General features: G+C 41.4%; 1 protein-coding gene across 1 annotated transcript in view; it reads left to right on the forward strand.

Moving 5' to 3' along the window:
- RTKN2 (rhotekin 2) overlaps positions 1 to 13495 on the forward strand; it is a 202326-nt gene that overhangs the window by 23414 nt on the left and 165417 nt on the right. The window contains exons 4-7 of the mRNA XM_054070960.1: positions 4476 to 4635; positions 6491 to 6619; positions 7179 to 7294; positions 8371 to 8515. Coding sequence (XP_053926935.1) covers positions 4566 to 4635; positions 6491 to 6619; positions 7179 to 7294; positions 8371 to 8515 — 460 coding nt within the window. The 5' untranslated portion in view covers positions 4476 to 4565. The remainder of the gene's footprint in view (positions 1 to 4475; positions 4636 to 6490; positions 6620 to 7178; positions 7295 to 8370; positions 8516 to 13495) is intronic.

Genomic DNA, 13495 nt, shown 5'->3' on the forward strand with positions numbered 1-13495 from the left:
GATATATTCTCTTCCAAAAATGGTATCTAAAACTTCTTGATTTGTCTTTCACATAGTGAAAGAATGAAACTGGATTCAGTACAGCTGTCTGTACTGTTGAAAGGTAAAGTCTAGCAACAACTGCAGTGCACAGTAACCATTCCAGTTGTCCCTCTTCCTCATGCTTTTATGCAGATACAGATACGGTCCTAAATTACCTGATTTATCTAGGTCAGGCATGCCTTAGTTCATTCTTTCTAGTGCTGGCATTCAAATCTAAGACTGCTTCTGGAGATAATCTGAATTATTTCATAATTATGACAAATCCTGGGGAGGTATCTCAGTGTTTACAGAGGAGTATCTTGCTATATTATACTCCAGATTTATCAACATAGACAAATCTCTTTTTGGTATATTATAGTTAATCCACCCCCTCCCTGGGCAGCTGTTCCAGTGCCCAATGACCCTTTCTGTGAAAAATTTTTCCTGATGTCCAGCCTGAACGTCCCCTGGCGGAGCTTGAGGCCATTGCCCCTTGTCCTGTCCTCAGTCACTTGAGAGAAGAGCCCAGCTCCATCCTCTCCACAACCTCCTTTCAGGGAGTTGTAGAGAGTAATAAGGTCTCCCCTCAATCTCCTCTTCTCCAGGCTAATGCTCCAGGTGATGCTTCACTATCAACTTTTTGGGAGGTTTTCCTTTTGTGTGCACTTTTCCAAATATCATTTACCACTTCTCATGCTTTTCCTGTTATTCTCACTGATGTGTAGTCATGTCATCATATATGACAACTCGTTCCTCTGTTACCATCATTGTTAACTGGTATCTCATCTCAGTCACCTTAAGCTGCGGAGGCTAATGGCATCAGGCTGTACAAATGCTTACTGTGTAGCATTTTCTGCTCCCATTTCCTTTCTTGGTCATGTGTTGATCAGGCACGGACAAGAGAAGGAAAATGAAGAAGTTAAATGAGATCAAAGTCTCTCTTTTGAAACCTGCACAGAGGGTAATTGCTCTCTCCTAGACCAGGGGCAGAAAATAGCAGTTTGTGTCACTTTATGTGATGATGATTGCAATAAGAATGGGAAATAGTACACTTCCCTTGTGTCATTTGCAGCTTCAAGAGTAGAGGAATGATAATTTTGGTTCCTTGCCCTCAGATTGAGGAGTGGATGACTAATGTCATTGTGACTGGTGCCATCTAATTGGCTTAAAAAACTTTTCTGATTGTTCTCATGATTAGTATCACTTCCCATCATGTGCAAGCCTTTGGAAGGCAAAGGCCTCCTTTTGAACTGTCATGGTATGGAGAAGAAGCAAAAGTGCTGGATTCCTGAAGCAATTCAATGTATACAAAGTATGTATGAATCAGTATTCTGATCTTCTTGTGCAGCAACTCATGATGACTGATCTATTTCTACAGTTTCTAATTATATTATGTTAAAAAATAGTGGCTGTGGAAGTGACTTTTATGCAAAGTTTCTGTGAAGTTGTGATTTAAGAAGGACTCACCAGGAAGGTCTAACTGAACTATTTTGTTTTGAATCACTTTGATCCATTGCAAAACAGTTTGTTGATCTGGATTGCTGTGTGTTACTTAATATTTCCGAGCCATCTGCCTGAACTGCTGTGGGATTTTTGCAACAGGTAGCATTGTATTCTGATTATTTCTTACAGCCACCCCTACCTCTGCATTACCTAACCAAGGGGGCATTACAGTTTCCCTTTTTACCTACTATAGTGCTGGATCATGGGAAAAATCTTGGTCAGAGATCCTTGCTCTGTATTGATGACTCAAACTCTTTGATGTCAAACTGGGTCAAACTAAAATATTTTACTTTGTTTCAACTCACTGAAATGAAATGTTTCAATTCAGAAATACCAAACCATTTCATTTTTTTCATCAAAAGTGTGGAAATAAAGTATTTGGCACTTGCTAATATCAGATCTTAAAGGTAAGGCTATGAATTTCTCAGGTGCTGTTGACAGAAGATCCTCCCTCCCGCATGACAGCAGATGTTCTTACAGAGGCCTGTTAGGGGGAGGTGGCACTTAGGTGATGAAGAATCATAGAATAGTTAGGGTTGGAAGGGACCTCACAGCCCATCCATTTCCAACCCCCCTGTGATGGGCAGGGACACCTCCCACCAGATCAGGCTGCCCAAAGCCCATCCAACCTGGCCTTGAACTCCATAGTCCATCACATCACACCATACACCAGCCTAACGAGAAGAGGGCTTTATGCTCAGTTCAAAAGATGCCAGTGCAAAAGTTACCTAGGTAGATAAAAATTAAGAAACACATAGAAGAAAAACATTGGTAAGTTTAAAAGAGCAAATATTACAGTAGCACATTTAGAAGTTTAAGAGGGCAATGTTGATATAACAGGAAAAACCAAAAAAGAAAGGATCTGAAGTTGTAGCATAGAATCAAGTCAAACACCTAACAGGCACATTAGAGATTTCCTGGGATAAGTCACAGAACTGCAGCTCATTTTGGAAGGACAAGCTTGGAGAAATGGAGAAGCATTACCCATGCTTGTTCTGAAGGTGTGGAATAAATGAGGGACAGACTTGTCTGAGTGAAGTTAGAAAGAGGGAAAGAACAGACCCTCTTTGACAGCCTGGTGTAGTTTAAGCCACCTTCCCCAGGAGGAGTGAAAAGATGGTTTTGAGCGATTCTGGGAAGCGTTTAGTAGCCGAGCCTCAGTGGCAATGGATACTTTATTGGAATATAGTTTGGAAAGGCAATATGGTGAAAAACCTCAGTGTATTGCTATCTTGGGATATGTTGGGGCAACTCAGTTTCTTCTGTGGAAGTTATTAAGGAGTTATTTTAGTTAGTTGAATCTTGCGAAGGAGGGCTTGCCTGTGGGTTTAAAGAAGGGAATGTTTTCATTAGAACCTGAAAATGAGAATCCACTTAAGAAAGAGGTTTGGATTCATGGACAGGTAGTGGAATAAGAGTATCAGACAGTCTGTACAGACCTAGATTTTAAAATCATTAAAAAATATAATTTCCAAAAGTAATTACTATTAAAGTAATGCAATTTCCCAGTTTACAGGTCAGCTAACTAAGGCAAAAAGAGTGAGCAGTAGATATGCAGATATTCTTTTAATCTTGGTGTATCTCTTGATCTCGTCTTTCAACATCATCCTTCGTTATATTATCTGACTGGGTTACCAGTCAAAATCTGGGTATTAAGACTGGGTAATTTGACCCAAAGTTGTCTGGTTGGACAAATATCCCAATGAGGTGATAAAGTAAAGAGGTGAGGCTCAATGATTAGGAAAAATGTTCTAAATGCATGAGTGGTAAAATCACAGCACAGATTACTTAGGGAGAAATAATTCTTGACTGAATTTTTGCAAGAACAAGGAGGACAAATATTTTCAGAGATGTTCTGAATAATAATTCTGAATATTCTGCCTTGGATGAAGGAGAGAGATTAAATAATCCCTCCTCATTCCCTCTAGGTATGGATTTTTAAGTTTCTTTTAAGTGGGCACTTTGTGGACTTTTAAAATCCCTGCTTCTCAGGCAGAGTTTGGACAAGGATAAACTTTGTATTAAGGGAATTTTCCTCAGGGGTACATACACGTATGGCTTTTGGTTGTACTGAAAAGAGTTATTCTTTACCTGTTTTACAGACCTTTAGACAAGGATGCCCAACTTCCCAGGCTGAATTTCTGCACATCACACCAGCAAAAGCATTTCTGGAGGCTACAGCAGATTATCTGATTTTTTTTTTGTGTGTGTGTGTGAACCTGATTTTATTAGTTATATTCCAATGATGAGGAACAAAGGAAGGGCATCTGATGGAAGTGTGCAGTGGAAGCAGTTCAGGGTGCTTCTAGCAATCACATAGTTTTAATTGGGTAACAGATCATGAACTATATTTGTAAAGATTAGTCAGCAGTTTCAAAAAACAAAAATATTTGAGAAAAACGTGTCCTCCTGGAGACATCTGGCAAACAGATATAGAGCCAAAGTTCACTAATAATTGAGTGATTGCTTCTATGTCCTTCTCTGAGGTACCCATGCCAAACTGTTGCTGGCTTCAGCAGGTGGTGTGGTCAGCCTGAAGGAGAGTGTGGTCTCTTGGCCTGGCTCTGGCCTGAATTTGATCTGATTTGAATCTGATTTATTGGCTGTTTTAGACAAGCAGAGAGGAAAGACTGCCTTAACTGAGATGGTGCTTTAGCATTTCTCTTTCTACATTTTCTGTTCTCATCCTGTCTCTCTCATTGCTTCTTCGGCTCCCCTTAGAGCCAGGGATTTGCCATCCCTTTTTCTGGGTGGTGACCACGGAACCAATCTCTCTGCAAACCCTGGCTTGTAAGGGATAGCCATGAAACTTATCACCTTTAATTGCCCACCACTGCTTTCTTCCAGAGTACCCTGCCCTTGCTGCAGGGACAGCTGTTGCTTGTGAAGCAGAGGGTGATTTGAAATTATAAAATGGCAATAATTCTATGTGCTTTTATATTGAATTGCAGAAGTACTGATTTAATTGACTGCACGGATTTGCAATCGGCAGTTCAGCAGCTGCTCATGAGCCATCCTTGCAGGAGGGGAACCTCAGAGAGATGAGTGAGTTGGATGCTGAGAAATGGGAATGGGTGGATCTAGTCATCCCAAGAGAAATCAGCCCTGCTCGTGAGTCAAAGCCTGCAGTCTCTTGCCTGAGATAAAGGGAATCTCCCAAGGGCAGCTAATCTTACATGATCTCATCACTTGAGATCAAACATCACGATATTGGGTCAATAGGTATTTCTAAAAGTACATGCAAACCTCATTCAAATTCACATTTAGCTCTAGCCAAAACACAATCCCAATCACGATCCAAATAACCTCCTCCTCAGCCCACCTTCATTGCCGTTCTGTTTCAGTGGCAGATGCAGCACAAAAAAGATGCCTGAATGCTTAATTCAGAAATTTACTGTTTAAGGCATTACTTGTATGAACACCAGCGTAACGCATAGAATACCAATGCCCTAAATTTAGTAGTTTTGTCTGAGTCATTTTCACTATGTAGGAGGGCTGTGAAGACACTCCACAGAGTGGAGAAACTTGCTGATAGTGTCTGTCCAATGAGATTATTTTTTTTTAAAGTCAGAACACAACAGAGCTACAGATATGTTTGTGAGTAAAATGCAGTTTTGTTGCAGACTTCAGTGCAGGAAAGGGGTGGTGTTGCCCTCCGCCCACTTCAAAAGTCAAGTTTGACTGATATGTATCTCTGATACTGAAATAGATATTTAACTATTCATGACAGCAACACACAGACGGAGGTAAACACTCTGGCCGTATGATTTGGAGGGACATGATGTGGTGTAATCTGCAGATTTGTCTGTGCAATTACATCTTATTTTCAGATCTCTAGCAACAGCAGCTGAGTTGTTACAATCCTACAGGGTACCAAGCAGCAGCCAAAAGCTTTTCCTGGTCTTACTCACAGAGGGACAAAATGTAGTCCAGCTGAATACCAGGTGACTGTCACAGGTGACTGTCACTGGAGAAGTTATTCAGTGGGGTAAGAATATACGCACGGTTTTTGAAATAGATGTGGGCACAAGTAATTAGTTGTGGATGTGAAGGAGGCATTTAGGCTTGTTGTTCTAAACTGGTAACGCTTACCTTCCCGTCAGTGTGTATTTTATTCTCACTCCATTAGCCTTGCTGCTTGAATGCAGCTGAAATCAAGTTTATATGAATGAATTTAGCGATTCCATCTTGGAGATTTTTCCTGGGACCCTGTGGAATAAAACTGCCCCTCTCCTCAAATGAAAACCTAACTTTGCTGCCTGAGTTTAGTCAGAGTTTGTCACGTATTTACGCTGAATGAAAGTTAGTTCTAGCTCAACCCCTGTGCTCTGGGTTTGGAGTGGACTTTTCATCAGGGAGAGCTGAAGCATCTTTTCATGTACTGTGTTCTGTCTGATATCAGCCATGGCAGATACGTAAACACGAGAGGACTTGATCCTATGGCCCTGATTCTCATGAGTGGTGCCACAGGGTTCAGGACTCTGCTCACACAAACTGCAGGATCAGTTGTAATGTGTTTAATGCCAATAAGATAACTGTTCCTAGAGAAACCCCAGTAAAATCAAAAGCTTCTTAACAGAAAAAGTAGTTAGCTGTTATCATAAACAGAGCAAAATGCCAAATAAAATCCTGCTCTACTATTTGTTCCCATGCAGGCATTTAGCTGCCTGGAAAAAACAGCCTTATAAACATGAAATTATATCCATGGTAACATGCAAGCCATGTTTAACTTTGCAGCATGTTAAAAGGTACTTTTATTATTTTTTTCTATTTTTTTTTTGTATTTTACTGCTGAGAATTACAATTCTGACTTTTAAGTCAGCTATATTAACCCCATCAGCCTCAGAGTTGTTGACCAGTAAGAATAAGGGCCAGAGTCACAGCTTCTTCCTCAGAACACTTGTTGCTAGATATTTCCAGAAGGTAGTATCATCGCTTAAATACACATTGTGTTTTCTTTATCCAGATTCCTTTAGCCAGAAAGATATGACAGGTTGTGATATCGGACTGCAGTCAAGTCCCACCTGTGCTATTCCACCCTTTATGAGTGAGCAGTGCTGGGGCTGTGCAGCTGTCACGGACATCCCCTTTTTGGGTAAGTACCGGATTCAAGGAGCGTCGTTTGTGGTATGTCATCCTAAACGCAGCTCAGGTGCCATTTAGTGACTCCTGTATCATGTTAGAAAGCAGATATTGCTTACAGAGCTGGAGAGCAGCTGGAGTAGGGAGTAGATTGAATTAGTGTCTGGGCTGGAAAGCATATCGGGAAAAGTAACTGGAAGATCTCAACTTGGAGCGAGAGCTGAAGCTGAAAACTGCAGATGGTTTTCTTGTATGTATGATAATGTCAAACCCAAAAAAGGGAGTTTTCACACTCTGTTGTCTGTTTAGTGCAAAGCGAAAATTATGTACTGGAAAATGGAGCCCTGTGTCTGGAGAAAACAGCTATGCCTGTGCCTGCATAATGCGATGTAGGGCTCTGCGGAAGTTGGGCTTGACTGTTTTTTGCAGAGGTCTCTGAATCCTTGAGCTCTGTTTGCTGTGGAGTGGGATGTGTCCTTAGTAGCTTTCATCTATTAGCACCTGTGTGATAATGCTACTCTGAGTGAATTGTGCTAGGAATAGCTTCTAAAAACCAGAAATTTCATCTACAGGGGCAGCAGAACAGCCCATGCTGGACGTGAGGGAAGCAGCAGAGGTCACAGCAGCTACAGCTGGATCCTTCAAAGCATGGCAGAAAAGAACAGCGTGTTCTGGTAGCTGCTGTCAGGTGTATGTCTTGAAGCAAAGGGGCTGGTGGATGCAGTAGCTGGCTCTGAAGACAGCATCATCATCGAGGAATATACATATTTTTACTGTCTTTAGCTGTTCTTCAGGGTTCTGGGTTTGCATTAACTACCCAGAAGTGAGACAAATATGAGACAAGCTGCACTTCATGTAGAAATGTAAGAATACATGTACTAGCATGTATCTCTCTTAACAGAAAGGTGAATATAGTTCACAAACACAACCTGTCCCCTCACTTGGGTAGATTCTTTTTTCACTAACAATCAACAATGTTGTATAAGAGAGAACCCAACAGTTCTTCAGTTACTAGAGGTTCTTCAGTTACTAGAGGTACTGAAGAGGTCACTTTCTTCACACCAGTGTTCAGGCTGGGGAGGATGAGGAGTGTTTGAGATTCCTTGCCATTAAGTCGTTTGCTCACTGGTGTGAAGAAAGAGAAGAGCACCATGTAATACTGGAATAGCATCCTGTAATGGCCTGAGTCTGCAGTAACGTTTTACAGCCACTTCAGTGAGTTTCATCACCTTTGAAATACTTACCTTCAGATGCCTAAAATGAGAGCCTAGGAACCTGAAGTACCTAATTTGGGGAAGAAAATAGCTATCATTTATGGGATTTTTTTTCTGAAAGGGCTTTAGTGGTCCTTTCATAAAGAACTTAGGGTTCTACTTTGGATGGTGGTGTCCCTATAGAATCATAGAATGGTTTGGGTTGGAAGGGACCTTAAAGATCATCCAGTTCCAACCTCCCTGCCATGTGCAGGAACACCTCCCACTGAGTCAGGTTGCTCAAAGCTTCATTCAACCTGGCCTTGAACACCTCCAGGGATGGGACTTCCACAACTTCTCTGGGCAACCTGTTTCAGTGCCTCACCACCTTCACAACAGAAAATGTCTTCCTAATATCTAACATAAATCTCCTGTCTTTCAGCCTAAAACCATTACCTCTCTTCCTATCACTACACTCTCCAATAAAGGGTCCCTCCTCATGTTTCCTGTAGGCCCCTTGTAAGTATTGGAAGGCTGGTATGAAGTCTCTGGGGAACCTTCTCTTTTCTAGGCTGAACAAGCCCAACTCTCTCAGCCTGTCCTCAAAGAGGAGGTTCTCCAGCCCGCTGATCATCTTCTTGGCTTCCTCTGGACTCACTCTAAGAGACTGATGTCCTTCCTGCGTCGAGGACTCAGAAACGAACACAGTACTCCAGGTGAGGTCTCACAAGACCAGAGTAGAAGGGGAGAATCTCCTCCCTTGACCTGCAGGTCACATTTCTTTTGATGCAGCCCAGGATAAGGTTGGCTTTCTAGGTTGCAATTGCATATTGCTGGCACATGTTGAGCTTCTCATCCAACAGCACCCACAAGACCTTCTGTTCAGGGCTACTCTCAATCCATTCTCTGCACAGCCTGTATTTGTGCTTGGGATCACCCTCATCCAGGTGCAGGACCTTGAGTCACTTCAGCCAATAGAGGGGCCAATACAAAGCATATTTGTTGTATCAGACCTGTGGGTACTTTGGCCTTTGCTCTAGATCTCAGATCTAGTCATGCGACTGTTCTCCTTTCACAGGTTGATAATATCTTTAGACCTATCTGCTGGGTTCTTCCTACTTTCATCCTGAAAAGGTGTGTGGGAGAAGGTGGCCAGACATGTCAGTAGTGTAATGACCTTTTTAGTGATGGAGGCTCACTAGTGGGGTGTACTGGCAACACACTCCAGCAGTGGGTGCCTCTGTTTTGGCAAAGCTGTGGCTCCTACTAATTAATCTCATGGAAGCAGAAGGAAAGAAACAATAGCTGCAGAAATCTGAGACCAAAATGGATCCAATGTTATCCATGGGTTTTTACCCCTTCACGTTCTGATGTACATAGCCTTGCCTGCAAAAGCAAGTTGTGGGCATGTAGCTTGGATGCCTTCTGCTGCTTTCATTTCTGCTATAGGAAATCACGTTAAAAATGTCCTTGAGCACTGGCTAGGAGAACTGTGGCACCCACGTGGGCACACTGGGACTTAAAGACCTCATTAACTCAAGACTTTCCCATATCTTTAGCAGACCTCAGTGAAGACCTACAGCACCTGGATCCTGACCTCACGCCAAATGCCTCTGTCAAGCGTCAGTGAGGGGAATTTGATAGAATTTTCCTCATTCCACCATTCATTGTCCACTGGGCACTTAATTTCCTCTTGATGAGACAACAGGACCCACTTAAAGGCCATTTTTCCATGAGGTTAACTTCAGCTTACTGGTGACAACTATGGTGGGTGTCTATTGAACCAAGAGTGTCAAAGCCAACATCTAAAATGACCTTTAGGCTGTTTACTCAAAGCAGTAACAGACTCGCCCCCGACTTCCTGATAAGGGCCAACACTTATCAAGAAGTAAGAAGAGCAAGTGGCTAGATATGGAAATCATTGTGGGAGTGAGCCTAATTGAAAATGTACTGCATCATACAGAAGTAGTATTAATACACCAGTAACCTTTACCTCCTCTGTGGACTGTCTGTGTGGAAACTGAGCCAGGAGAATTACCAGGAATTGGGAAAAAAGAAATACATGTTAAAAGCCTGTTCCAAAGTAAATAGAAAACATTTTCTTAGGCAGACAGATGTGTATAATTTAACTCAAGTACCTCCCTGAGTCTGTGTCACATGCCCCATGGTCCTTTTTCCTAGCTATGCAGTAAAATGTCAGAAAGTGGTGATTTTCATTTCACTTAAGTAAACTTTTTAGAAAAGGAGTCCAAAGTAAGCTAAAGGATTAAGTACACACTACAAATTCAGTAAGCTGTTAACTTAGTAGCTAGATGTGCAGAAAGCCAAGTGCTAAATAGAAGCCAAGGAGTCTGCTTTCTGCTTTAATTTAGAAAGCTAAATTTAACTTTTTTAAAAAAAAGTTTCTACATAATTGTAAGACAAATATATACTTTTAAATATGGTTTAAGAGGTGTGTAAAATTTGAATGGATTTACCTCAGTAAGCTTTATTGTAGCATTTTGCCCTCTCAAACTAAGCTTGGTTTTAGCTAATATTTAATTGTTTCTGTTAAGAGCTTGCTTTTCTTTTAATTAATTTTTCTGTTCATTTGAGTCAGAATAGAAGCACTGTCTAATCCCACTTTTGTATTGTTAGAAAATGTCTAGACTGGCTAGCGTGAAGGTTTTCATCCTGGAAGGTTTTAGTAAGATCCTTCTCCGCTTGGTATATACGTCACATAAGTAAGTACTGAAACTGAAAGTTTCAGATGTGATACAACACCTAGTAATGAACTGTTTCAACTTTTCTTTTTTAAAAAAAGGAAAAGAAACACCATCTTTTGGCAGTATTTCCTCTCAAACCTCAGCGACTTGCTGATCTGCCGTGTAGATATGTACTGTGGTTGCAAAGTATCAAAACAGAACTAAGGATTTTTATATCTGCTCTTCCCACCCAGCCCTCACAGCTCCTTCCTCCTCCTCTGTCTGTCACGTAGTTTCTAAAGGCACTGGGGAGGCAGGAAGAGAAGGAACGCAGAACTGACCATTGGACAGATAAATCGACATGTAGTGCCAACAACTAAGCCTCATTTCTTTAGGAATGAAGCTTGAAAAGGCATTGACAATTAGAATGGATTGGGAATGTTTTATTTCTTGTGGAAAACTACGAAGTATTTTGGTGGGGGAAAAAAAAGCAAGGTAGACGTGTCTGTTTTCTGCATCAGAATCAGGAACCTGCCAGTCTCTAGGGCAAACAACCCATTCTCTTCCTCAAAGTCAGGGCTTTTTTAATGCGAATGATAATTTTCTGTCATCTTGTGCTGTTGTTGTACATCATGGGAACATCTGGCAATGCATGTTGTACGTGAAGTCCAGTTGCAGGAAGCGGTCCAGGAAGGATAATGACATCCAAGCCCTAAGTCCAGCACATCACTGAGATGTTCAATTTCTTCTCAAATTTTGAAAATGTCTTCGCGATTTTCTATGCAAAACAGGCACTTGGAGTGAAAAAGGTCATTTTGATAAAAATCCAACTTTACACTAAAATCAGTTCTCTTCAGCACCCTGTCCCAAAATCTGTTATGTTCACAGTGTTCCAGAACTGCCTTGCCATCTGTCAGAAGCATTTTTAGGTAACAAATTATTCAACCTAACTGTGCCCTATCTTTGCCACACCAGTTGTGCATGTCTTTGAAGTTCTTTGGGATAGAGAAGTCTGAGGTTCCTCAATGCCTGCAGAAATTCCCAGATGCCGAAGGGGGAACCCCTAGAGCCAGGAGACAGAAATATCCTGAGGACATGGGTGTTCGTGAAGCACCAGCCATCTCCTTAACAGAGATATCTTTACCTACTTCTGCAGAAAGCAAGTGTGTTCCAGCACGGAGGTAGCACTGTTTCAGAGAGGAGCGTATGTCTTGTTCTCCCTTTAAAATGGATCCTCTTTTGCATATTGTTTGTTCTGGTAGGAGGTGGGAGGTCACACTCAGACTCTGCCTGACAAGATCCAAATTCATATTATCCACCCCTAGTTACTGCCTAAAACATATGAAAAGTCCTCAGATAAAGGATTCATCTCTTCTAGCCATGTGTCCTAATCGCTGTGCTGAAGATTCAGCCCTTTTAGGATCAAAGCCTGAATTTTTTGTTGCATGATTTCAATGGGATTAGAGGGGAGTCCCCTCTCCAAAGCCCTGTGGTTAAGGGACCTTCTGAGGAGGTGAGACATGAGTGTGAACTGATGTATATATATCTTCTACTTCCCTTCAAGAGCATGATAGTTACTAGACTGTGGTATGAGAAGCAGGCAGTGTTGCCACTATCATATCAGTTACTCATCCTGGATTTTAAAAGAAAGTGGCCACAACCGAATTTGAGAGCCCAGCCAGCGCTGGATCGGTGTACTTGTAGCTCTACTGCCTCTAGTGTGGGAGGCAACCAAGCTTTTCTGGGTCAGGGCTTCAGTCTGGATGCGAGTTCACTCAAGTCTTTGAGGATGAGATGTAAATGTAACATGTGGCTATAAAATCTGTTAAATATTTTGTCATGAGACCACTAATGAATTTGATAGCCACCACATTCACCAGTTGTTAGAACAGATTTACCCATAATTTCTGAATCTAAGTGAATGGGACTTCACTCGTGGTTAATAGTTTGGGGTTTTTGAAAATGCACTTAAGTATCTTGCTGGACTGGGACTTTTAACAGTGTTATTTTGTCTCCTCAAGTCTCCTTCAAGATAAGGTTTTCTTGTATTCTGAAATGATGTGGCAGAAGGCAAAAAATAATCTTGTGACTCATTAGGAAATAAACAGAGACATAATTGCCATCTGTGTTTCAGTCCGTTTAATCTTTTCTCTCTCCAGTCATGGAAAAAAGTTCATAAAAAAAGTTGAGGTTTGGTTTTGTGATATTTTTGAGAGAAGCTGGCTTAAAAAAAATTACAGAAAAGAAAGGAAAAAAAAAAAAAAACCCAATACTGGCTCTATTCATTATCTTAGACAAAATGGATTAAATTTCTGACACCCTACTCATCAAATTCTGACCTTGATTTGACCCCATTGGATTTTTACTGTTTGATGTTCTCAAACGATTTGGTGACACTTTTCCTTAGCAGTGCAGTTAATTTTGAGTGTTAGATAGAGATCAATAGTCATAGCTTGAAATTGGCACCTTTGGAGGAAAAATATGTTGTGTGGCAGTAACATAGATTTGATAGTACTTCAGTTAAGAAAATGGTGTACTCTTTCATTATTGTTTTCAATGACAGTATCCAGAGTGTTATTTCATTCTCCTACCAAGCTTCTGACAGTCTCTTGTAATATCTTATCTATCAAAGAGTTTTCATTCCTCTCCTTTCATGCTTGGCTTCTGGAGTGGAACTTTATTTAAAAGGTCCCTGAAATTAGAAAGAATGACCGTGGCATTTCTGCTATCAAGCTGGTCAGTAAGAAATAAAGCCCCTTACTTTTAGACTTGCATCTGGCCTCCTGCTTGCCCCCACTGCAATCTTGTTTAATGTTCTGGCCGTAAAATGGAGGCGTAGCTGTCAGGAAGAAGTAAGTGGCCTGTTGGATAAGGTCTAATCTTCTCACAGGTAGCTGGGCTTTGCATATTGGCATTAAGAGGTAGGATGGGAACACCATCCCTACTGTTGTCCATATGGAAGTACCCCGTGCCTTGCTGTGAGACCACTGTGGAAAGGGAGGGGTAGGTCTC

This window comes from Cuculus canorus, chromosome 7 (assembly GCF_017976375.1).
Source record: "Cuculus canorus isolate bCucCan1 chromosome 7, bCucCan1.pri, whole genome shotgun sequence".
NCBI lineage: Eukaryota > Metazoa > Chordata > Aves > Cuculiformes > Cuculidae > Cuculus > Cuculus canorus.